At 36.9% G+C, this 24,061-nt stretch overlaps 3 protein-coding genes across 6 annotated transcripts in view; all 3 read left to right on the top strand.

The window, feature by feature from the left end:
- The window catches only part of nck2b (NCK adaptor protein 2b), a 50,166-nt gene extending 45,742 nt beyond the window's left edge, over positions 1-4,424 (top strand). For all 4 annotated transcript variants that reach the window (XM_081381815.1, XM_081381817.1, XM_081381816.1 and 1 more), the window contains 2 exons: positions 926-1,650; positions 3,274-4,424. In XM_081381815.1, the coding sequence (XP_081237941.1) occupies positions 926-1,650; positions 3,274-3,468 (920 nt within the window). In that variant the 3' untranslated portion in view covers positions 3,469-4,424. The remainder of the gene's footprint in view (positions 1-925; positions 1,651-3,273) is intronic.
- Positions 4,425-7,177: 2,753 nt separating this feature from the next.
- otos2 (otospiralin 2) lies at positions 7,178-9,222 on the top strand (the record flags this gene model as incomplete). The annotated part of the gene is made up of 3 exons (XM_081380518.1): positions 7,178-7,235; positions 8,170-8,301; positions 8,932-9,222. 3 exons carry the CDS (start codon positions 7,178-7,180, stop codon positions 9,114-9,116), a joined length of 375 nt encoding a protein of 124 aa, XP_081236644.1. The 3' UTR covers positions 9,117-9,222.
- A 3,446-nt stretch (positions 9,223-12,668) lies between these two features.
- On the top strand, positions 12,669-18,669 carry ecrg4b (ECRG4 augurin precursor b). Its single transcript, XM_081380005.1, has 4 exons — positions 12,669-12,800; positions 14,284-14,331; positions 17,753-17,919; positions 18,311-18,669. Exons 1-4 carry the CDS (start codon positions 12,731-12,733, stop codon positions 18,458-18,460), a joined length of 435 nt encoding a protein of 144 aa, XP_081236131.1. The 5' UTR covers positions 12,669-12,730; the 3' UTR covers positions 18,461-18,669.
- Positions 18,670-24,061: the final 5,392 nt, after the last annotated feature.

Here is a 24,061-nt window from a genome sequence, read left to right as displayed (position 1 = left end):
CGCAGTATTCACAATGCCCACATAAGAGGTACGGCTCTGCGTAGCAGAAGCATTTGTGCAAGCGTTTCATATTTGAAATTGTATTGCGAGGCTCTGGATCTTTGGAAAAGCATGGTTTAAAGGGACAGTTCACCCAGAAATGAAAATTAGCCCATGATTTACTCACCCTCAAGTCATCCTAGGTGTATATGACATTTTCTCTCAGACGAATACAATCGGAGTTAAAAAATGTCCTGGCTCTTCCAACCTTTATAATGGCAGTGAATGGCTGTTTCTGTTTTTGAAGTCCATATAATATTACTCGCGTAAGTTGCGTTTAGACTTAAGTCGCATCCGTTTGTTCATTTGACCGGAAGCTAGATATTTTACTTTATAAAGTTTTAAATATGGATATTTATCTTACACAAATGCATCACTTCGCTTCAGAAGGCCTTTATTAACCCCTTGGAGCCGTGTGGAGCACTTATGATGGATAGATCAACTTTAATAGACTTCAAAATAGAAACAGCCATTCACTGCCATTATAAAGCTTGGAATAGGTTTTTTTTTTTTTTTTTTACTCCGATTATATTCGTCTGGTAGAAGAATGTCATATACACCTAGGATGACTTGAGGGTGAAGTATAAATCATGGGCTAATTTTAATTTTTGGGTGAACTATATCGTTATGTTTGCCTGGTTGGGAGCAACAGAAAATGTGATGAATGAGGTTTAAGAATGTAGAAGACACTAATAGGAAATGTGGCTGGCTGCAGTGATTATATCACATGTATTCTTTCAGCAGGAAATGATTAGTATTGATGAATTTGCAGCACTAATCAATATCCCTGGCCTTTCTCTTCTACTTCTAATTAGCAGCGCTCAGAGGCTCGAGTTTTACATAATTACGGTGTCTGATGTCTAATACCCATCTCTCTCTTTCTCAGGCCTGGGTAAAACGAAACGCAAAACGAGCACACGGGAAGCCTCTCCAACTCCCAGCACGGATGAGTACTCCTCTAATGGGAGCGGGGCTGAGCGAATATATGACTTGAACACTCCAGCCACGGTGAAGTTTGCCTACAACGCGGAACGGGAGGATGAGCTCAGCTTGGTGAAGGGGGTGCGGCTGATGGTGATGGAGAAATGCAGTGACGGCTGGTGGAGGGGCAGCTATAACGGTCAAATGGGCTGGTTCCCCTCCAACTACGTCCAAGTGGAGGAGGAGGTGGAGGACACTTTGGCCGACTTTCCCGCTGTCTTCTCCTCACAGCCGGGCCTCAGTAATGGTCAGAGTCCCAGAGTCCTTCACACTGTTCAGACGCTCTACCCCTTCAGTTCCGTCACGGAGGAGGAGTTGAACTTTGAGAAGGGCGAGACAATGGAGGTGCTGGAGAAGCCAGAGAACGACCCAGAATGGTGGAGGTGTAAGAACTGCCGTGGGCAGGTGGGTCTGGTGCCAAAGAACTATGTGGTTGTGCTCAACGATGGTCCGCTGTCGACGGCCTCGGGCTCCCATTCCCAGCAGAACAGCCACACGGGGCCCTCCCACACAGGGAAATTTGGCGGAATGGACTGGTACTATGGCAACGTGACACGGCTCCAGGCCGAGTGTGCGCTGAACGAGAGGGGGGTGGAGGGAGACTTCCTCGTGCGAGACAGCGAGTCCTCTGTGAGTTGAGTTTTATCTGGATCTAATCAAAATGCAGTGACCAGATAACTGCTGTCAATAGCTGTGAATAGTCACTTGAGTGCTGTGCAGTTATTTGTGTCCATAGTGTCATTTGCAGGGTTATCATTATCTAACACTAAAACTATTAAAAAAAATTTCTTATGAATATAAATATTAGATGAAAACCCAAGAGCAGAGGCTGAGAAAGTACACAACTTCCTTACTTGAGTGAAAGTACAGATACTACTGGTCAAATATTACTCCGTTACAAGTAAAAGTTGTAAAGACCGATCTTTACTTAAGTAAAAGTACAGAAGTACTCGTTTTTAAAACTACTTAACTATCATAAGTAAAAAGTAAATGTCAGTGCATTGTTTTATTATTGTTGCATTGTTTTATGTAATACTTACAGTACCTTATGCCTTTGAATCTATGCCTGCCTACCTACCCTCATATCAATATCAAATTAATTTCTAGAACACAGTTCCAGTAGTGGGATTGTGAGATTGCTAGTGTGCTCCAAAACAATGACAAAATTCGCATTTAGAAGACCAAACCCAACGTTGAAAATGAAAATCGGGTTCTGACATTGCCGGTTCTGACGTCAATACGACATTGGATATTGAGGTCAATCTGATGTCGGGTTCTGACGTCAACCCAACTTTCATTTCCAACCAAAATCATCCCCTGACTGACGTTACAACTTTCTACTCAAGGACCTTGACAGACATGTAGTGGAGTAAAAAGTACGATAATGTAGTGGTTAAAGTAAAAAGTTTCCAGAAAAAATAATACTCAAGTAAAGTACAGATACTCAAAAAGTGTACAAGTACAGTACTCAAGTAAATGTACTTTGTTACTGTCCACCTCTATACCCCAAATCATTTATAACTTGTTTCTGGGATCTACTAGAATAAGTTTTCATGCTTGGATGTTCAAAAAACACTTTTCTTTCACATATTTTACATTGTTGCAGCACCTCTCTTCCCAGTCTGTCAGTAACGCTTTTAGTTCTGGTCTCTATGAAGCCCCTCCTTCCGAAAAGCACAATGTGCTCTGATTGGTTGACTGGATCAGTGTGTTGTAATTGATCAACCGCTTCAAGAGTGTTTGGGAAATGTCACGCCAGATCTGGGGTGGAAAAAAACATTGTCGGAGAATTATTTAAATGAGGAATATTGTGACATGTACGTTCCTGGAAGAAAACTGTGACGTACGTTCCTGGAAGAAAACTGAAGACTACAATTGAGGGTTTTTTTTAGGGAGTTCAGAAACAGTTCTTATTAATATAGGGAATAACTGCCTTTGGAAGTGTTTTGAAATTTTGCAAACATGCTCAAACAGCAACATTACATATATAAAGTTATTATATGTATGTATTCAACCTAGAAAGTTGAACATGTAAAAAAAGCATAACAGGTCCTCTTGAAGCACTAAAATTACCAACTCGAAATGATTTTTACATTTTTAAAAGCTTGACATTTAAAGTAAATTTCTTTATCATGGACACATACAGAATGCTTGTCAGTCCAGAGCAGTTGTTTTCAAACTCGAAATCTAGGGCTTATGGCGCCATCTGTAGGCTGAAGTTCGCTAATGAATATTCTGTTTCTTTCTCTCTAGCCAAGTGATTTCTCAGTGTCTCTGAAAGCAGTGGGGAAGAACAAACACTTCAAGGTGCAGTTGTCGAATGGAGTTTACTGTATCGGTCAACGCCGCTTCAATTCTATGGATGAACTGTTAGAGCACTACAAGAAAGCTCCCATTTTCACTAGCGAACATGGAGAAAAGCTTTACCTGATCAAACCCCTCCAGTGACCTTCCACACACAAATGAGCCTTACAACCAGACCAGATCTGACCTCACACTGAGCCAAGTTATCTGCAACTCCTACATAACGCTCATTTCTCACCAGCAAACAGGGGACTTGCCGAACACCAACCCACTGGAAAATCACGGGAATTAACTTTACTGTTGATTTAGAGTAATGATGCGACGTATCCTTTCTGTCCCTGTGTCTCCATGTTACTTTAACTGATGATCTTTTCACCTGGAGTGGTTCACGAAAATGAATATCGCCTTTTCCAAGTGAGAATGTAAGCACTTGCCCATTGCCTTTTGACCGACAGCTCAATTTCTGTTCACACTACATGAAAGCCAACAGATGCGGCCTTCATCTGATACAGCCTGAGACTATTTTGGCAGCACAATATTCAAGGTTGTCACGGGGCAAGTGCAAGGATACAGACACCGAGGAATTACAGGAAACTGTATGTACATAAGAGTTGCCAAAGAGAGAGTTGGTGACAGGTACTAGTCGCCTCCTGCTGGATGAACTGAGAAATGCCAACAAGGAGGGTCTTTATAAGATGAATGTTTTGTAGATGCTTAACCAAATGTGCCACCTTCACATTCAAGCACCGCTAATTTGATATATATAAGAGAACTATATCCACCTCATTCAGATTCACACATCTGTATCAATATTAAAGTGTTGGCATAGACCTTATTACAGCAAAACTGTTAGTTTCCATTTCGAAAGGGCACCATTCAACGAGAATGGTTTGGTCTATTTTCAAATGAGTTCCTTCATTTACTTTCCAAACTTTTATAAAAATATGGTACGTCTGAATGTTACTGAGCATTGTTATTTAAACCATGTTTATTTAAGGAAAGAAAAAAGCTGCAGAGAAGGACAGTGTAGTCCGCTCCACATCCATGATAGCTGTGCAAAAAGTTTAAATACTGTTGTTTAATTAAACACTTTGCAAGAGTATTAACAAACCTGTGTGATTTTTATAGTTTCTTGGTTGCATTACACTACCATTGAACAGTTTGGGGTCAGTATAAGATCTTTTTTTTAAGTCTCATGCTCACCAAGTATGCATTTATTTGATCAAAAATACAGTACAACTGCAAAATATTATTACAATTTAAAATAAAATGTATATATATTTTATACATATATATATATATATATATATATATATATATATACACACACACACACACACACACACACATACACACACACTTTTTTTAAATGTAATTTATTCCTATGATGGAATAGAGAAATTTTCAGCAGCCATTCCAGTCTTCAATGGTGCTCTTTTGGAGCTCAAGATCATTTCTTCTTATTAATAATGATGAAAACAGTGGTTCTGCTTAATATTTTCATGGACACTCACTGTGATTTTTTTTTTTTCTTTTTTTCTCAAGATTATTTGATTAATTTAAAGTTCAAACGAACAACATTTAAATCTTACTGTCCCTTTTGATACGGGTCGTACCACTGCGGAGTATAGCCCAGTAATAACGGCGTGACTCTTCATAGACATAAACAGAGAGAAATAGCTCTGGCTATGTTCTTCCTTAAGATGCATGCAGTTATGTTTATTAACCGCTAGAGCACCAAAAGTTACGGACTGCAGCTTTAAAAGAGCATGTGGAATAAAAGAAAGTTCATGGGGTTCGTGACCATAGACATAGGCCTATGATGTCTATGTTTGTGACGCTTAAATTTAAAAGTCAAGTCGAGAAAGTTTGTTGCATTGTGGGATGCTCCAGTCTGTGCAATGTGCTCTGTTGTAGAAGGCCATCCAGTTATATACATCTGCTATAGGCCTACATACTGAATATTATTTGCATATTGTGCAATACTACTGTAATTACAGTATTACTAGTATAGCATAATTGAGTGTAGCCTCCAAAGAAGTCTTTGTATTTAGACATACTGGTCACTGGAGGGTGCTGAAGTATTATATCATTGCAGAGCCATATAATATAACAGGTTTATCTTTTTACTTTACTTTAACTTTTTGGAATGTTCTGAATTCATTGTTTTGTCTGCATGCCAGCAAATTAGCCACATGTTGAAAACTTTAGAAACATGCAGAATATTTTCTTTACTTTATTTTTATTAAGTAATTACTGTTTTATGTCAGTTATGACACACACTGCCACTTTCATTTACTTTGAGTATACCCAATGGGAGAGAACCTATAACTTAGGTCTGCTTCACAGTCCAGAGGTTGGTGGAAGCTTGTGTCCGCCACTGAATAAAAAATAAAAAGGGGGATTGTGACTATGTGTCTTACAATCCTGACTTTTTCTCTCAACTGTGAGTTTATATATCACAATTCAGTGAAAAAGGGGAGAATTACAAGTTAGAAAATTGCAATTGCAATTGCATGAAATAAAATCAGAATTCTGAGATATAAACTTGAGATGTAAACTATGACACATACAGACAACTGCAGTATTCTAAAAGGGAGAGGTGGAAACCCAGAGAAAAGCTTCTAGAATTTTTGGACCGTAAGGCCGCTACTTGAACAAGGGATTCTTTCAGCTGTGGAGATATGTGTGAGAATCCCCTGCAAACAAAGAGCTATAGAGTGAACGAGCAAAGAAATGAAGGGTATGACATATGAAAGGTCCATGTGAAAGGTAAACAAGACAGTTCCAGCCCTGACTTGGGGTTCTACTTAAAGGTCTGGGCTCCATGACACCACAGTTGGATCCAGGAACAGCTGCTGCAGGTAATCTTAGGCAGACACACTGATGTATGAATACTTTCTGTGGTTCCTTTAATGCAATCATTTTTTCCTGTTTTATGTTAGAATCTCTTTGAAGTTTGAAAATAGAAAATTGACTGTAGAGCCTTATATTGAGTGTGTTGCCATGCTACTTTCAGGTGACCATGTTTCGTCTGTATTTCTCATTCTTCCTTTGTGTGGTTTGGCTTGGACTGCTCTCTTTCACAGGTAGGAAAACCTGACACTGATTACACTACCATTCAAAAGTTAGTCATTGTGATCATTAGTCATTTTTATTTATTTTTGCTCACCAATTCTGCATTTATTTGACAAAAACCCAGTGAAAAAAGTACAATTGTGAAATATTTCAATTTAAAATATATTTTTTATTATAAAATATAATTTATTCCTGTGATTGCAAAGCAGAATTTATAGTCTTCAGTGTCACATGATCCTTCAGAAATCAATCTAATATGGTGATTTGCTGCTCAAGAAACATTTCTGATAACCATCAGTGTTAAAAACTTCTGCTTGCGGTCTTAGTCTTGCTTTGGAAACTGTGACACCGTTTTCCCCCCAGTATTCTTTGACGAACAGACCTCTCAAAAGGACATTAATTTGAAATAGAATAACAAAGTTTTTCCTGTCACTTTTGAACAGTTTAATACATTCTTGCTGAATACAGTTATTCATTTATTTTAAATCCTTTGAATGTATAGGAAAAAACGTCTTCATAAATCTTCATCTGTATTCATCATAAATCTGAAGTAAAACATGAGCTGTTGAAAAAAAATATGAAGCCTGTTTACTGTATAACGCACCAAAAGCATCGTACGCCTATTGGTCGTAGAACAATTGCCACCAATGGTCTCTACGATCAACTTAGGCTTACGATGCTTTTGGGAAAAGTCAGTAATATTGCTAAATATTAGGTATCCCTAACTAAGCAAGCCAAAAGGCAACAGAGGCAAGGAACTCCATCGGAGACAGAAATGGAGAAAAGAGAAAAAAAAGAGTGCCAGTTCTCCTCTGGCCAGATGAACAAACATGGTGAGGTATAATGCATTTTAGTACTTAAAAGTTATAACCAAAAATGTCGTTTTTTTTTAAACCGTTAAATGTGCACTTGCATTGTATTTACACAAGAAAGGACTTAATATGGGTTAGGTTTAGGGTTACTTATTATAGTTGTACACAGTGCATGCAGAACAGGACTGTAAAATAAAGTGCTGTAAGTATTATAACTGCTGATACAATTGTTCATGAAATTATACATATTATAAGAGATCTAACATATTATACTACATATAAGGCATTATGTTTGCATTATGCAAAAAGAATACTATTATAATGCATTAAAATATTTCATAGAAAAGTGTTCCTGAAATTTTTTTTTAGCACTCAAGTTGGAGCCTTTATACTTATTTCAATATTTTTCTCATGTGAATCTGTTGTGAGCTAGACAAGAATGGCAAAATTGCGCAAATGACATAACAACAGCTAAAGGCTATCAGGTTTGACGTACTTGTTTAGCTGAAATATGCTGGCTTTGTCAAACATGCTGAAACCCCTGAAAGAACATTGGCAGAACATTGAGATTGAAAACAGACAAAAGCTCATCTGTTCCTCCCAAACATGGGACTGCTTACCGAATCAGACAGCTCTGCTTCTTTTTACCTGAGACTGAGTGTGTGCCCGAGTTTACCAGTCGGCTGCTGTGAACATTGAAGCCGTGACAGACTAGGATAACAGATGAATGGGAGATTATAAATAATGCGACATTCTTGCCATTAAATCAAGTCCTTGAGAAGCTCTCAAGGTATTTGCACCATATATGCATGAACTGAAATGTAGTCTAACCTTGTTCTTTTCTTCAGATTTACTAAAAACGGGGCATCATTGGAATGATTAGTCTTAAATTAAGATCAGTGCAGTAATTTAAAAGTCACATTGCTGTCGGCTTTCCTACCAAATGTGTCAGCAGTCAGCCACATTCTATTATTGCTTCACAAATACACATTCTCCTCGGTTTCTTGCCTTAAAAGTTGGATCTATACCTTCTTTTTGGTCAATGTCCCTCTGTTTGTTTGCTTTACAGGGGCAGAGGAAAACCAAGGTAAGTTTTAAATCACTTTATAAACTATTTCATTTGTAACCTGTAATGTGAGGTGCAATGGGTCCTAAAATATGACAATTGGGGGAAAATGCATGAGGGTCTATTTATCACATCCAGGGTCCATATTTCTGTATTTTAATAAATGACCTGTGTATTGGAGTAGAAATGGTAGATGCATATTTCACAAATGAATCTCAGTGTGCATCACTTTGCATATCTTTCACAGCAAAGCCATTCCTCCCACAAGAGCAATTAATTGGTATTCTGAATGATCTTTTTCTGCCAAACCCAAGGTCTTTTTATTCCACAGCTACTGAAAATCTAGTGAACTCATTGAATGTGTGATAATTATAATGGCCTATTTGAATTTGAAGCATTTTGAATATTAATACAAATTAGATCCAATTAACTCAGAATAAGCCTTTTGTCATCGCACATTATAGCCTCGTGATTCAGGACCCATCACAGTGCATGCAAACAAACAGATATTTAGGAAAGTGCTGTGATGTTTTCTGAAAGTTGAAAGGCCTTTTACCCCGTGTACCCGAAGCTAAACCATTGATGTTCTGTATAAGGATCTGTTCTTGTATCACTCTTGTTGACCTCTTTGCCTTCTCTCTTGGCTCACAGCTGAATCAAGGGAAAAAAGGAATGTGCCTAACTGGGCAATGACTTCTTCAGACTTTTTCGGCTGGATTGAAGAGCTGCGTTCTCATGCTGGTTATGACAAGATCGAGGAATTGGCCAGAACTTTCTGGGCTCACTTTCCTTCTGCCAGCCGCCTGGGTTACGACCCTCCCGCTCCAGAAGAATAACGCCGTCTGAATCGGAGTGTGTGTTATCGAGACCATTTGCCCCTTTCATTATGGCACGGCTCTTGGAAAAGGAGACAAACAGCCTTTATTATTCAGCTAGACTTGATTTGAGCCAGGGCAAGATACCCTGAGAAAGGTATTTTTTTTATGTTGTATAAAACCTGTAATGTAACAGCATCCAAATCAAGTAAAAGTGTTCTGTTCACAAACTGTTTTTTATTTATTTATTTATTATTGCTTGGAAAAAATAGATATTTGTCCTGGTTCTTCTTTAAGGTGCCCCTGTTATGCTATTTAAAATCCTTGAACAACTGGTACAAGCAATTAAACCACTCCGAACCCAAAAATCATCCACACTGTGGTATTTTCCCCTATTATGCTATTTTAAAGTGTCCTAATTTTGTTTTGGAGGACTCCCAGGTCAAAAAACACAATTTCCTCATAATATACAGTATTGCAACATCACCTCTTTTCTAAATGTCTAAAACAGTTCACTAAAGGATCCGGTCTATCTAAACCCTTCCTTACCGAGAGCTTTGCTCTGATTGGTCAGATGGCCCAGTCTGTTGTGAAATGTTAGGAAATGAAAACCCATATCTGAATTTCAGCTCCAGAGGATTCCTCAGCACTTGTATACACAGTGATACAAATAGCGTCGGTTCTCCCGTATCCGTTAGACCCTGAGTCCTCGTCCTCTTGAAGTGCATGCAAAGTGGATTTCTCTTTTTGCAGCACAAGAAAACAGCTTCTTCTCAACATGTCAACAACACACACCAAACTCTTCCAGGCCTCAGCTACAACTACAGTGTTTGAGGGCGGTTCAAAATAGACATATTTACCATATACCATGGTATGTCATTGTATTCTAAGGCTGTCATTGTGCAAATGTGTTACCAACCTACGTAGGTTCATGCAGGAATTAAGACTGGAATTACTGATGACTCGTTTCAGGCAGTTCTGACTTGCTTTTTTCTTTTGGGAGACAATAACTCAATTTATCGTGCACTTTAAAAAATGTTTACATTCACAAACATCTATATATACACATACTGTAGCCTATATATACAGCTATATTACACAATAGGCAATATCCAAAAAAGCATAATAGGGGCACTTTAAAATACATGTACACTGCATTTGTTCTTGCTATGAATTAAATGTAAATGTGTGCTACACAGAGTAAAAGCAGCAGGGCAAATATCCATTATTCAGCAGCACAACAGAGCAGGCAGGTGTTCTGTTATCAGGTGGGAATGCAGTCCAGGTGTTAAGAGATGACAAGGGTCATCTCCCTCAGGACAAGTACACGCAGGAACATGTTCTTATAATAACTCCAGTGTACTATGGATAGAATAAGTGTAAGCTTTTACACAAATACAAGGAAATATAAACTCTTATATCATGAAAAACACATTTTGAGTGATTTTCTTTAAGTTCAATTTTCTTTTAGCTTGTTTGGATATTAATACTTAATATCAAAACATTTGACAGTAAGGTTCAATAGCTGGCAGCATTTAGTGCATTCAGCAGTTAGTGCACGATGAACAACATTTCATTACAGCATTTGGATCTAGACTAATGTTTTACAGAATTTATTAATCTAATGTTACATTTTTTAATTTATATTTTAAACATTAATGTTAATTTATACATTTTAAATGTAAAAAATGCAAGTAGTAGTACATAAATTAAAATGAAATGTTTTGTTCCTCGTTATATTTCGTTATTGTTAGACTTATTGTAAAGTGTTACCGGCTCTGATGCTTCCAAGTTGGGCACACGTCTCTTCTGCTCACCAAGACTGTATTGATTTGGTTAAAAATACAGTAAAAACAGTAATATTGTGAAATATTATTACAATTTAAAAGAATGGTTTTCTGTTTGAATATATTTATATAAATGTAGTTCCTGTGATGGCAAATCTGAATTCTCAGCATCATTACTCCAGTCTTCAGTGTCACATGATCCTTTAGAACTCATTTTATTGATTTGCTGCTCAAGAAACATTTGGGTTACACTTTATTTTGATGGTCCACTTTAGTCATTCTACTAACTATAAGTAACTTTGCAACTACCTAACTCTCATTAGAGTATCAATAGACTGTTAGGTTAGGTGTTAGGGTTCGGGTTAGTTGCATAGTTACTTGAATGTCTGTTAGAGGAGCATCAAAATAAAGTGTTAGCAGATATTAAGCAGACAGTCTACTAATACACTAATGGCTGCTGGTTGACATAGTTGGAAGGTTACTTATAGTTAGTAGAAGTGGACCATCGAAAAAAAGTGTTACCAGCATTTCTTATTATACTGTATGTATATAAAAATATCTAAATTATTCCAAACATTTGACCGGTAGTGTATATTTTGCACTAATTAAGATCAGAAAATCTGATTTATGAACTCACTTAGACATCATAATTTGATAAAGGATGAAAATCTACCGTGAGTTCCACTAACTTTATTAAATGGCTAACATTTGGTGTATTGTGCTACATGAGAACTCTGGTTCTGACTCTGTCAAGAGTTGGTTCTGCTTTGCAGGTTCCCACGCATAAACATATAACCAGGAAGCTACTGCGGTACATTTGAGAAATAGCCATAAGCCTGATGTCCTACAGCGTGCAGGGACTTCAAAGCTGTGGCAGGAAATTGAGTTAGAAAGAAAAAGATGATGTTTATTGCATCTGAAGAAACATCTGTCTCCCTCCCAAGTTGTCTTGATGCTTTTGCCCCTAAATGTACCCCCTAAAAAAAAAAAAAAAAAAAAAAACAGGAAAGTGAAATGAGCATAAAATAGGATTACTAGACTGACAGCATAAAATAAATATTCAATAGCCGGTTTGCTGTAACTGGGCAATTTAGAAAACGATGATTGCTGAATATTCCTGTTAGATATTAATAAATAATACTGTTTACTGCTCATGCTAATCATTCTTATAGCAAGAAGACTAACTTTATGATTAAAACAGTGTATTAATTATATATTTAAGTACTGAGTAATTCTAATTAACTACATTACTATAAGGTTAGGGTAGGAGTAGGATTTGTTTGAGGGTTAGTTGCATGTAATGCATTTTGCATGCATAATGTACTGTTATTACTATGGTAAGTATGTAACGTACATGTAAGGACACAGTAAAATAAAGTGTTACCCACTTTATTTGGTTAGACTTTATTTCAATGTGCCCTTGTTACAGTGTAATTATATATTTAAGTACTGAGTAATATTAAGCAATATACTAACCTTTGATTTTAATAACATAACTTGAAATTAATATTATCTAAGATTAATAAATGCTGAAAGAAGTGTTGTTCATTCTTAGTTCATGTTAACCAAGGTATTGTTAACTAATGAACGTAAACCAATGAATAGTTTAGTTAAAAACTTGAGACCTCGAATCAACCGGTACACGCAATAAAACATCATGCACACTGTGGTATTTTTAGAGGTAGGGGGCTTTCTGCTGGCTTCCTGCAGACATTCCTCCACAAGAGCTAACAGGTCGCCTGTAGGAATGTTTGCCTGTTCGTCCAGGATGGCGCCTCGTCGCTCATCTCACCCGAGACCAAATCCTTCCCCACCGCACAGTGCAGCCACAGCTGATAGAACAACAGCATGTCACTCCACAGCCTCGGTGTGCAAGCCGTCCTTCTCATGAGCATCCTGTCTGTCTGCTCACCCTCGGGTATGTCATTTAAGGCTTTCCATAGTGCATTTGGGCGTTCAGACACCACATTTCAGAGGTGGCTTCTTTAATGAGGGTGTAGTGAACTTATAAGCATTGTAAACAGGTTTTGTGAAATGTGACAAAATGTAAAGCATGGAAAATGTTAGACTTTGAACTCAACAGCGTTTTACAATGCATGATTAACCATGCCCCATTTGTTTAATTTAGCAAGAATATGGATCAATTGCATCACATTTTAGAACTGAACATATTTCATTTTTAACATATTTACAATTACTTTTACACCAACATTTCAATGAGCATAAAATATCAAATTTTACAGTGTGTCATTTAAAATACATTATTTACATTTTCAAAATGGAAAAAATTCCTTTCGTAACATGTCAACTCTACATTGTATAAAAAAGGAAATCTGAAAACGTATACATTAATATAGCGACAAGCTGCAATTATCAGGGTTCAAGCATGTGTGGAGAACCAAAATTGCTAAATTTTAAAGATCAGATGCTGTAAATGCTGGACATAGTTGATTGTCTGGTCATTTTTAATCTAAATCACAGTTGCACATCTTTGACATAGCACCCCTTGCACAACAAATGTATAAAATTAGCCATTTCTGATTTCAGATTGTTTTAATTGTTTATATAGACACAGCATCATATGCTGCATGTATACATCAAGTTTCATAGCCATTGGCCAATCAAAAATGAATGTATTGTCTGTTGAACTTTGATTGGCTCATTTTTCACCCTTTATTTTTGTTCTTTTGTCTGTTTGATAATATTAGGTAATGTAACCACTTGAGCAAGAATATGCTTGCTAAATTTCAGTGCCCCCTATAGGAAGAATTTGGCCTACAATGTCCTGTTGTGTACAGTAATGGAGCTCAACATACCCACAGAATTCAGATCCGGCTGAACTTTGCTTTAAAGTAGATTTCCAGGAACAGGATTGGGCACCACTGTTTTACAGATGTATTAATTGTTCTGAAGCTTGGACTTCGGAAGATATATATTTTTTTATGAATTAGTCATTGTGGGCAACGCCCAAAATTTTGAGGCCTTTTATTTGACAACTTGTATTCTTTGTAGGATTTGTGTGTTCACCTGAATAGTGGGGAGCATTTGAGACCATCCCACAAAGTTTGCTGACTTCCTCTAAAACTCACGGTCTTTGACACAGAGATAGTTTTAAGCATAATTATAAAGAAAATCCGAAAAGAATGCAGTAAGGTTCAGTCAACTATGATTTCCATATGGTGTCAATATATTTTAAGCTGACACAACTGATATTGATAATACAGATAACTCTAATGTTACTTTGCGGTGGTGTAAAGAATGTAAAGAGAGACAGACAGCTGAGGTATATAGGATGACACCATTTATGGAATTACTTACAGTCTTATTAAATATCGGGCCTACACTTACGATTTAAATCAATCTATTTCAACATATTTAAACAACATTGTTTGCTTTTTTAGGTGGTTCATCCGAGAGAAGACTTCACGGGATCCTCATGAAACAAAATGGTATGATAATATCAGCATCCATTTTAAACATTTTACTGGTTAATTATATATGGTTTATTAACTCTCTCATTCTACCAGCATATTCCACCTAATCACCCACCCTGCCCATCATGCCAACGGTTTAACCCTTTCCCATAAATCTTTAATCATAGCCTGATGCCCTCCTGATGCCTTTTTCTCCATCAATTTCTTCACACTTGTCCATAAATCAGCTTCTGACCTCCAAAACTGACAGAGATTGATGGCTGATATGTTCCAAGGGAAGATAACATGGATGATTATAAACTAAAGGCATCGCTGATATTTATAACATGGAGGTGCGGAAGCTTTGGGCTGTAGATCAGGTCAGAGTCTCTATGTGTCATCGTCAGAGCAAGATAATTGGGCAGGGGTGCTGTCGCTTTAGGCTGTTATCATCCTCTGTGCTTAAAACACACATTTCTTTTTTAAACTGATCTAGGGTCTGCTAGTTTAGAATGCATGAACCAAAAAAAAAAAAACATATCATTAATGCATAAAGGGGGTCAAAATGACCTGTATTGGAATTAATGGTTTTCTTGTAGGTAAATAGGTGTCCTATTATTAAAAATAATAAAAATAATCGATGATACACAAATGTTTTAATATATCAAACATGTACATTTTTCCACTTTCCTTGTAGCTATATATGCATTACAAAATATATAATTTATTCTTTTTTTTAAATTGTAGTTGTATTTTTTTCTTAAACTCTAAACTAATTTAAATCTCTGTAGATTATATTTAAGTCTGAACCTTCACTCCCCACATTTCTCACAGACTGGGAAAGTGATCTTTACAGATAGAGACAGAACATTTCACATTAGATTTGTACCTTTCTATGCATAACTTTTGGGCAGTTTGCACATCTTCCTTTGTTGAGCTGTCCTTGTGACCTTTCTCTACTCCATCTACTGCATCTGAAACTGCATATATATATATATATATATATATATATATACATATATATATATATATATATATACATATATATACATATATATATATATACATATATATATATTATCAAGCATGAATGTGTGTAGTATGAATGCAGTCAGAATGTACTACATCTGCCACTGTGTTAGCTTTGTCATGTGAGCTATAGAGTGAGTTGTGTAATTTCTCTGCCATTCACGACTCCTCTCCCATGGTCAATGGATAGTAAAGTGTCCATTGGATATGACTCATGGCAGAAGCAGTAGGTCATTTATTTGCCTGCTGTGGTATGAATACTGTGTATTCAGACGTACTATTCATTTTGCATGCTGCTTTTCACCTACTATATAGTAGTGAGATATACATATTCAGACACAGGGTTGGTGTCTGAGGCAAATTCGTGGCTCGGAGCAAAACAAAAAAGAAGAGATTTTCACATAATCCTCAGAAAAGAAATATTATTTTTGACAAAAAATGTATCCGAAAATACTGTACTGACTCAAAAATCTATAGGAAATGAAAATGGATCAATTTGACCGCCTTATGCATCCTTGGGGTTGTGATACAAATATATATATACCCCCATCCTATGACCAAGAAATCTGAAAATGACATTGATGAGGGTCAGAAACATGGAGAATTCATGGAATATCAATCAAATAATGTTGTTGTTGATAAAATATTTTAAAAATCACAGCATGCTGGGTCCGTTTGATCCCCTTTATGCATTATAGGTATTATAACTATGCATTATAGTTCACCCAAAAATTCTGTCATCACTTACCCTCATGTCATTCCTTTTGTTCATCTTTGAAACACAGATGAATATATTTTAATTTAATCTGAGAGATTTCTAATTCCCCAATTGAAAGACAATTCACGCAAAACTCTGATGGTTCAAACCGTTCATAAAGAGATTGTAAAATAAATCCATATGAAGTGGTTTCTGAAGAGACGTGAATGCTGTATATGATAAACAGATTTAATTTGGCTTTTATTTATATATAAACACTGATCAGTGAACATACATAGAGTAGTGCTCATATGGTAAACGGAAGCTCAACTGTACTTGCTTGACATGTGAGAACCTCATTGATTCTTGCGGAAGAATCAGAAACTCTCCTGGGGGCGCATTACAGAAAGATCCTAACTTTAGAATCCTATCTTATCTGTTTGGTAACCATGGCAATTTCAGTTAGGACCTCATTTAGGACAAAAGCTATTACAAAATTAAATTTTTTTAAGTGCATAATCTTATAACTACAGATAGGGTCCTAACTCCACGAAAAATCCTAAAAACTGTCTTAACTTTAGGACAACCCCAATGGTGTCCTAACTTCAAAATTATTTGAAAGCCAATTTTAAAAATCACATAACAATAGCCTTGTCTGAGAATGACATCACATTTATTTATGATACAAGATGAAGAATAGCGGTGTTTGATGGTGGAAAGACTTTGTGAACACCCAAATGATGTGCTGCGTTTTTGACGACAAAACGCTGGTGGCGTGATTGATGATGAGCGACACCTGCGCGCTTCACCGGTCTCGTATTATCATGGAGGAGCGGAAGCATAAAAGGAGGATGCTCTCGATGAGAGAGGACCAGGCCTGGACTATTTATGTTATGTTATATGTATATATTTAAAACTTTAATAATCATAAAATAAAATAAAAAAACACAAAACGAAAGTAAAGGCTGCAGCCCTTCACAGCCGACTGCCACCTTTACTTTCATTTTGTGTTTATTTATTTTATGATTATTAAAGTTGTTAGGCTATATGTTCGCCTGTTCCCGCCTCCTTCCCACAACAACATACATTCGTTACAACCACTTATTTTGTTTCTTCATTTTAATCTCTAGAGTTTTTCCGCTTTACTTCACAGCAGCTCTTTGTGTGTTTGCTTGGTAACAGACCTGAGAGTTGATTACTGAACTCGATGGAGGGGTTTAAGATTTCCTAACTACAGATAAGATGAGATTTTGTAAGAAAGGATAAGAATCCTACATCAATTTAAAATTTGCTTCTGTAATACGAATTTGTGAAAAATCCTAAATTTAACTTTTCAGATCTTAACTTAAGACTTAAGATTGAAAGTTTTTGTAATACGCCCCCTGGTCTTTTAAAATAGTAAAACAAGACTCTGGCTCGCAGAACCTGATTTCACCAAGAGCAACATCTTCCTGGATCAGCATTTTTGTTGATCCTGGAACAACATTCCAAACAAGATTTAAAGGAAAGTTTACCCATCTTGTTATTCACCTATCATGTCCCTCTTATTTTAGGGATAACTTATGGCTAGGGTAAGGTTTAGGGGTAGGGATATAGTTCTGATTAAATTTTCAGACCGGAATGTTGTTCCAGGATCAACAAAATATGTCGACCCAGGAACATGTCTACCTCAGCAAAATCAGAACGTGCCTATGTCTCTGGCCTTGAATGTTTCCTGTTCTCTTCACACAGCAAAGGAGCTGGAACCCAGGCCTAAAGCACAGATCGCAGTGTCGCAGTCCAAGGCTAAACAGTTTCTGTCAGCTCTTCACAGGACTAAGAGAAACGTGTGGGACCGAAGCCGCCCCGACGTCCAGCAGTGGATCCAGCAATTCATGAACATGGGCTATGACGAGGCAGTGAGTAAAACAATAATCACACAAATGATGTCAAATAGCCTATGTCAATTGTCATAACACTATGCAGCCTGCCTCGTCGTTTTATTTCGAAGAGAATCAAAGTACATTAAATATTCACAATGAATATGTTTTTGATATAACCTCTGGATGTCAAGTAATTATCAGCTAATTTCAAAAGAAAATGAGCCTAAATAAAGTTGTATGAGAACAGGGTGATGTCTTTGAACACTGCACTGTAACACTTTGAGTGTGAGTCTGGTCTGCAATGTGTACTCATTCATTTGCTGTCTATCTCTGTTGTGTCTGCGCAAAAAAACAAAACCCAAATGTAACCTAAATCTTTTTCCATACAGTGTATTATCTGCTTTCATTCAACATTTATGTATTCCAGAGACTTGAGACTGATCTTTCCTATTGGATGGACCAGGCCAGATCAAATGACCAGGGCCGGCAGCATCATCATGATGAGAATGCACCTATGAGCCAACAGGACCCTGGTTCCTACAGACACGGGGCCAATGTCAATTACGATTACTATTAAACCACCTTACAAACTATCTTGAACCTAACATTTGCTGTGAGAATTGGAGACTATTGGTAAACTGTTGCTCTAGTCTAAGGCAATGTACATACAGTACCACACAACGTAATGTCCCGTATATGATGTGTAATTTTTTTTTTAAATCAAGTGAGTGGGAAGATGCAATTGCGTGAGAGGAAGCAAATCATGATTGAATAATAGAGTGGAATTAATGCACACTGAATAAAAAATACAGGTTTTTCTTGTTTGCATGCTATGATTGCATTACATCCTGACTGTATTGTAAATATAATGGAAGTTTGAAGTTTGAATAAAACTTCAATGAGGTGACAGACATTATGACTCTGACACACTTGAACGGACAAACAGACTTGTGTAAGCATGTGCAAAAAAAAGGATATCAGTTGAATATAGAAAACATGACTCACTTAACTGCAAAATGAATGGACTCAGATTTGCAGACATAATGATTTCATAATTCGATTCATACAAAGGCTCCAACATCTGAGGCTGAGGGCAATATAAACCTCCTTTACAAACTACTAATGAATAGAGGACAATAGACTCCTGGATTCAGTCAAAAGAGGTTTTCAGAATTATAGCATGTTCTTAATTTTTTAAACCAGAAAAAAAAAAATAATGCATTTTAAATATGAGAAGAGTGGTGTTCCAAATATTATCTCTGTGGTAATTCACAGCCATGCTAATACTGGGACCAGCAGCACAAATGTGAGTGAGTGTGATATTTTTTTTATGCAAAAGTTAAATAAACAAATAGTTAGTATTGAGTAAATAAGATTTTTTACAAAATACCAATTACTTTGTCAGTTTTTGCTCCATCAGCAAAAATATTTTCCAAACGATTTTAAAGCAGAATCTACAATTGAGCAACACAAAATAGTGAGGTTTCCATCCTTCCATCTGTTTTGAAAACTGGAAAGTGATACACAAAAAAAATTCCCAGTGCCGTATGACTGTGTATCAGAATTCATATGTAAACTCACCTGGCACACTGGTCAGAAAATACTGTGCTGGTGGAAAATGTTTTACGATGAAGGGGAATAACCAAGAAAATACCATATTTATTTAGTTTTGTAAGCCAAAAAGCTTAAGGGGCTTTTGAAAGTTATTGTTGTTCAGATTTGTTGATGTCTGGTTGGTATGTAACTTGAGGGTAAAAATCAAGACCCATGGTTTAGGTCTATCAGGGCAGAGGCACAGAAACAAACAGGGTTCCTTCTGGGGGTTATGCCAAAGTCTGAAACTGGACTTGTTTTTTTTTTTTTTTAAATCTGGATTTTTACCTTTACCACAAAAGAGCACATTAAACAGGGGAAATGCTGTACAGATGTTTCAAGCAAGAGAATGCTTTATTTACGATTACATTTTCCATGTGGCAGATGGTGACTCTGCATTAATGTTTCTCACAGATTATATTTATTACACCAGAGCAAAGAGCAGACATGACCATTGATAAATAGCAGACTAAATGAATTTGTAGCATAATACTGAATGTTCTCGCCTTTTATGTAAACATGTTATCTGTGAGCGGTCACATCTGTCATTGCAGTAATTCTCCTGGTAAATGCATATAGCCTACAACATAGTATAATGAGAGAGTGATTAGGTCTTTCAGTGATTTATCACTGTGTATATGTGAACAATAGACAGTGTTTGTGAGGTGAAAGCACATGTCTGTGTGAGCGTACAGGGGTGAAGTGCAAGACTACAGTGGATCAGAGCTGTGGTTTAGCCATCATCCTGATGTTATTGCTTCACAATCCCTCATTTATGTCCAGCTCTGTAAACTAATACTGTAGATTTCTATCTTTAGCATGGAGAGATTTGTTATATAATACCAGTACGTTTGAAGATCAAACACACCTGTGGAAAACCTTTTCTAATGCTATAGACAATATTTCAAACAAAAATACTGCTTAGGTGGTATTTATTATATCCAGAAGTGAAGCATTACTATGCTATGTACTCTTTTTTTATTAGGTTTAACATTCATTTTTCCCTTATTGTATATCTTCAATTTCACTTGATATTCTTCTCAATTGGCTTTTAATGCTGTTCTTCAATAAAACCCCCGGCTTACTGCTATTCTAAACCCCTAAAGCTAACGGAACGTTTCACAAGGGCCTTTTTACACTGCACATAACCCTGGGTTATTGTTCTAAAGCCCATTTTTAACCCTAGGTAAAGGAATGTTTCATACTTGTAATTTAGAAGTGGGGTTAGCATCGCTAAAATTCGACAATTGAGTAAAGAAGAGACCATTTCATTCTTACCTTTATAGTCCGACAGTATGACAGAACTGTAGTCTTTTGCATGGCGTAGGTCAGGCTTTGCTAACCTTCAACAGTGTAATAATGATCGCTGACAATAGATAACAGCTTAAGGGCAGTGAAAGCCAACATGGCTCATTAGTGTTCTCTGCATTGTGCTGGAAACAATTACAGTCGACTCACACCCACGGCATGTCCGATCTGCTGAAATGCACTTGAACACATTACTGAAACTGAGAGCTTCATTAATGAAACTGAGACAACAGCTTGCAATCTCCTACAGCTGTCTGAACTGCATCACAGTATTCTTTGCAGAATGCACATCCAACTGGGCAAAGTGAGAGATCCTGTGGTCTGGTTTAATTTTAAAGCACTTCTTGCTTTTTCTCACATCCTGAGATCAGAGGAATATGTAACACCCAGGCTGAGAGGAGTCTCTGGAGCCAGGAAAAAGTTGTGTATGACATTGACAAAGAAATGCATTAAACTATACAATATTTAATGAATTCTCCCTGTGTTTTTTGCCTTTATGTTGGCATAATTTTGGTGTTTAAAAAAAAATAAATAAAACATTGTCTTAATTGCACTTACAGTAGGTTTAAAAAGTCTACCTTTTCACTCAATAGAATAATAAAAAAAAAAAACCTGGAATGATTAACTGCATAATTGTGCAAACCCCTGAACTAATACTTGTTGAATAGTTGAAGCAACCTTTGATTTTATTACAGGAATTTCTGTTTTGACATGTGTCTTATCAGCTTCTTGGCATATCTTGACTTGGGAATATTTTTCCATTCTTCTTTGCAAAAACAATTGTGAGGGTAGCTGAACGATTTTGAGAGAAAGATAATCTATCTGAACTTGAATAATTACACATCAGAAATCACTGACCACAGATCAGGCATTAGAATAAACATGGTTACTTACATGTTTGTGGCGTTGCTGGCAGATCCATATCGTAAAAGTCTGCAAAGCCTGCATTAAAATTGCGACTACCAAATAGTCCACAGTGAAATGCACCGAATACAAACAAATAATGCACTGCTGAGACATTCACATTGTTGATAGGATCATTTGGAAAGTAATGGTATTGATCCTGTGTCGATCTTTACTCGTTCTCATGTTACAATTCACTAATGCTCCAGTGGGCGGTGCCAACGACGCGTGATGTAGACGCAGGCGTTGATATTCTTCTGCAAAGGCGGTCTTTCGCTGCCCTATGACATCATAAGTCACCACTTTTGAGATCATGTCATTTTCTAGCCAAGCATAACAAGGAAGTTTTTAAACTTAAAGGGGACATATCATGCCAAATGCACTTTTTTAGCCCTTACATGCATTTTGTTGTATATTTGGAGTGTTTAGAAGTACAGAAAATATGAAATGATTCTCTTCAGGTGTTTCGTTGATATCTTTATATTCTGTTTTGGTCATATTTTTCAACCTGTTCCAATTTTTCTGTTATCTATGACGTTTTGTGAACTATTACGTCACAGTATTTGCAGCGGAACTGCCAAATAAGGACATTGACTTCCGGCCCAACACTTCGAGCAATCCGCCATTTTTATTTCTCGCTGCAATTTTGTAGTCCAAGCTAAAGGATGCAAAAGTTACGAGAGGGTAAGTTAAAATGTTCGGTTGTTGGATGTAGTAACCCACACGCTTCATTACACCATCTAATGTAGATGAACTGCCGCGCTTGTGAGCAGAGAGAGAGAGAGAGACCCGGTCGCGCGCGCGCTCACTCTCTCTCTTCAGAGCCAGGCGAAAGTGTAAACAAGACATCACCGTCTCCAAACTAGACGCTGTCTTGCTCTCTCTCCCTCGCACATATTAATAAAAATAAATCGACACGGTGGTAAAAGGTCGGAAGACCAAAGTTTCATGTGTAAATACAGTATACACCATTGCGATACATCCATATGAAGACGTTGTTCTACAGGTTCGTCGTCTTCATTTTCATCTCGCTCCTGCTCTGACTCTGGCTCGAACATGTAAGGCTGGCTGGACAAGTCTTCCGTTGTTGACATTTTGTTAATAACGTGTGAATAAAAGGTTTCTGTGCCACTAGATAATCGTATCTCTGCTATCAAACTACAAAAATGGCCGAACGGGGTGGAGTTGAACCTCTGCAACCTGGAGAGGGGGCGGGGTATGAAGTGTCTCAGTTGTATTTAAAGAGACCGCACCAAAACGAGTTGCTCTCAGACGCACATCAGAAAATGGGTAGAAAAGGGGCCTGTGGAGCTATAATAATGAGGAATTCAGACCCAAGCATTGCAGTTCCACTTTATATAGACTACAAATGTATGATTTGTAAAAAGGAACAATTTAAAAGCATGATATGTCTCCTTTAAAGGATATTCTTATAGTATAACTACCTCTTAAAGGTGGAATCAGTAGTTTTTGAAAATATGCTGTTTGGATGTTAGTCAGTCTGATACCAACAACAAATGTGTCAGCCAATCAGCATTAGGGGCGTATGACGGTGGAGGAGAGAGAACGAGCAAGAGGGAGATTTGAACTGAAGAAAGACTGCAGAAATAGAGATGAGACACAATACAAAAGAGAAAAGCTCAGAAGAAATTACTGGAAAATAAAGGGTTATGTCTAGGCAAGAGCTTTAGGACCCGTGCTAATATTAGAAAAGCTGTCCGTTGGAGAGAGTGAAGAGTGAAGGCCTGAAAACAGACGCGGATGTTGCTTAGATTCCTCTCCACATGTGAGTAACACTGGGTTTGAGTGTCATTGTGTGTCTGGAGCTGCTGTGCTGTTGGCAACTAACAACCAACTCTTGTTTGTAATTACTATTATGTAGGCCTAGTGTACGTACATTTTTTGTGCTTCCTTGTCATTCGTCAATCATCTGCGCTTTATTATTCGTGAAGCATTATTCTGTTGCGCTTCTGTATAAACAGACGTCCGAGTCATTCTATGGTGCCATTTTTCACTTTGCAATTTTCCAAATTTTCATTAAGAATAAGCTTATTTAAAAAAATAAAATAAAAAAAATACAAAAATAATATTTTCCCACCTCAGGCACAAAATCCTTAAAAATATTATACGTTTTTTTCAGGCAAGGGAGACTTTCTGGTACCACCCCATCACGGACAATATGTATGCCATTAGAGTAGTAAAACAAGAAATATATATTTAAAATCTAATATTTTCCTAATAGTAAAATGTCCCTTTTTTGGAAACCATCAATAGAAAGTCTGTAATTTAATATTTTTTTTCTTTAAATTTTTAATCTTTAAATTGTTTAAATTTTTTCTCTAAATTTTTAATCTTGAAATATGAATTAGAGATC

Source organism: Scardinius erythrophthalmus, assembly GCF_964197995.2.
Source record: "Scardinius erythrophthalmus genome assembly, chromosome: 12".
Classification (NCBI taxonomy): Eukaryota; Metazoa; Chordata; class Actinopteri; order Cypriniformes; family Leuciscidae; genus Scardinius; species Scardinius erythrophthalmus.
This window is presented reverse-complemented; position numbering and strand designations above follow the sequence as displayed.

Excerpts from the sequence above, each read along its gene's own strand:
- ecrg4b (XM_081380005.1), top strand. The coding sequence starts at position 12,731 with ATGTCACTCCACAGCCTCGGTGTGCAAGCCGTCCTTCTCATGAGCATC. Across the intron at positions 14,332-17,752 it reads GATCCTCATGAAACAAAATG|CAAAGGAGCTGGAACCCAGG; the intron begins GTATGATAATAT and ends CTCTTCACACAG. Across the intron at positions 17,920-18,310 it reads ACATGGGCTATGACGAGGCA|AGACTTGAGACTGATCTTTC; the intron begins GTGAGTAAAACA and ends TATGTATTCCAG.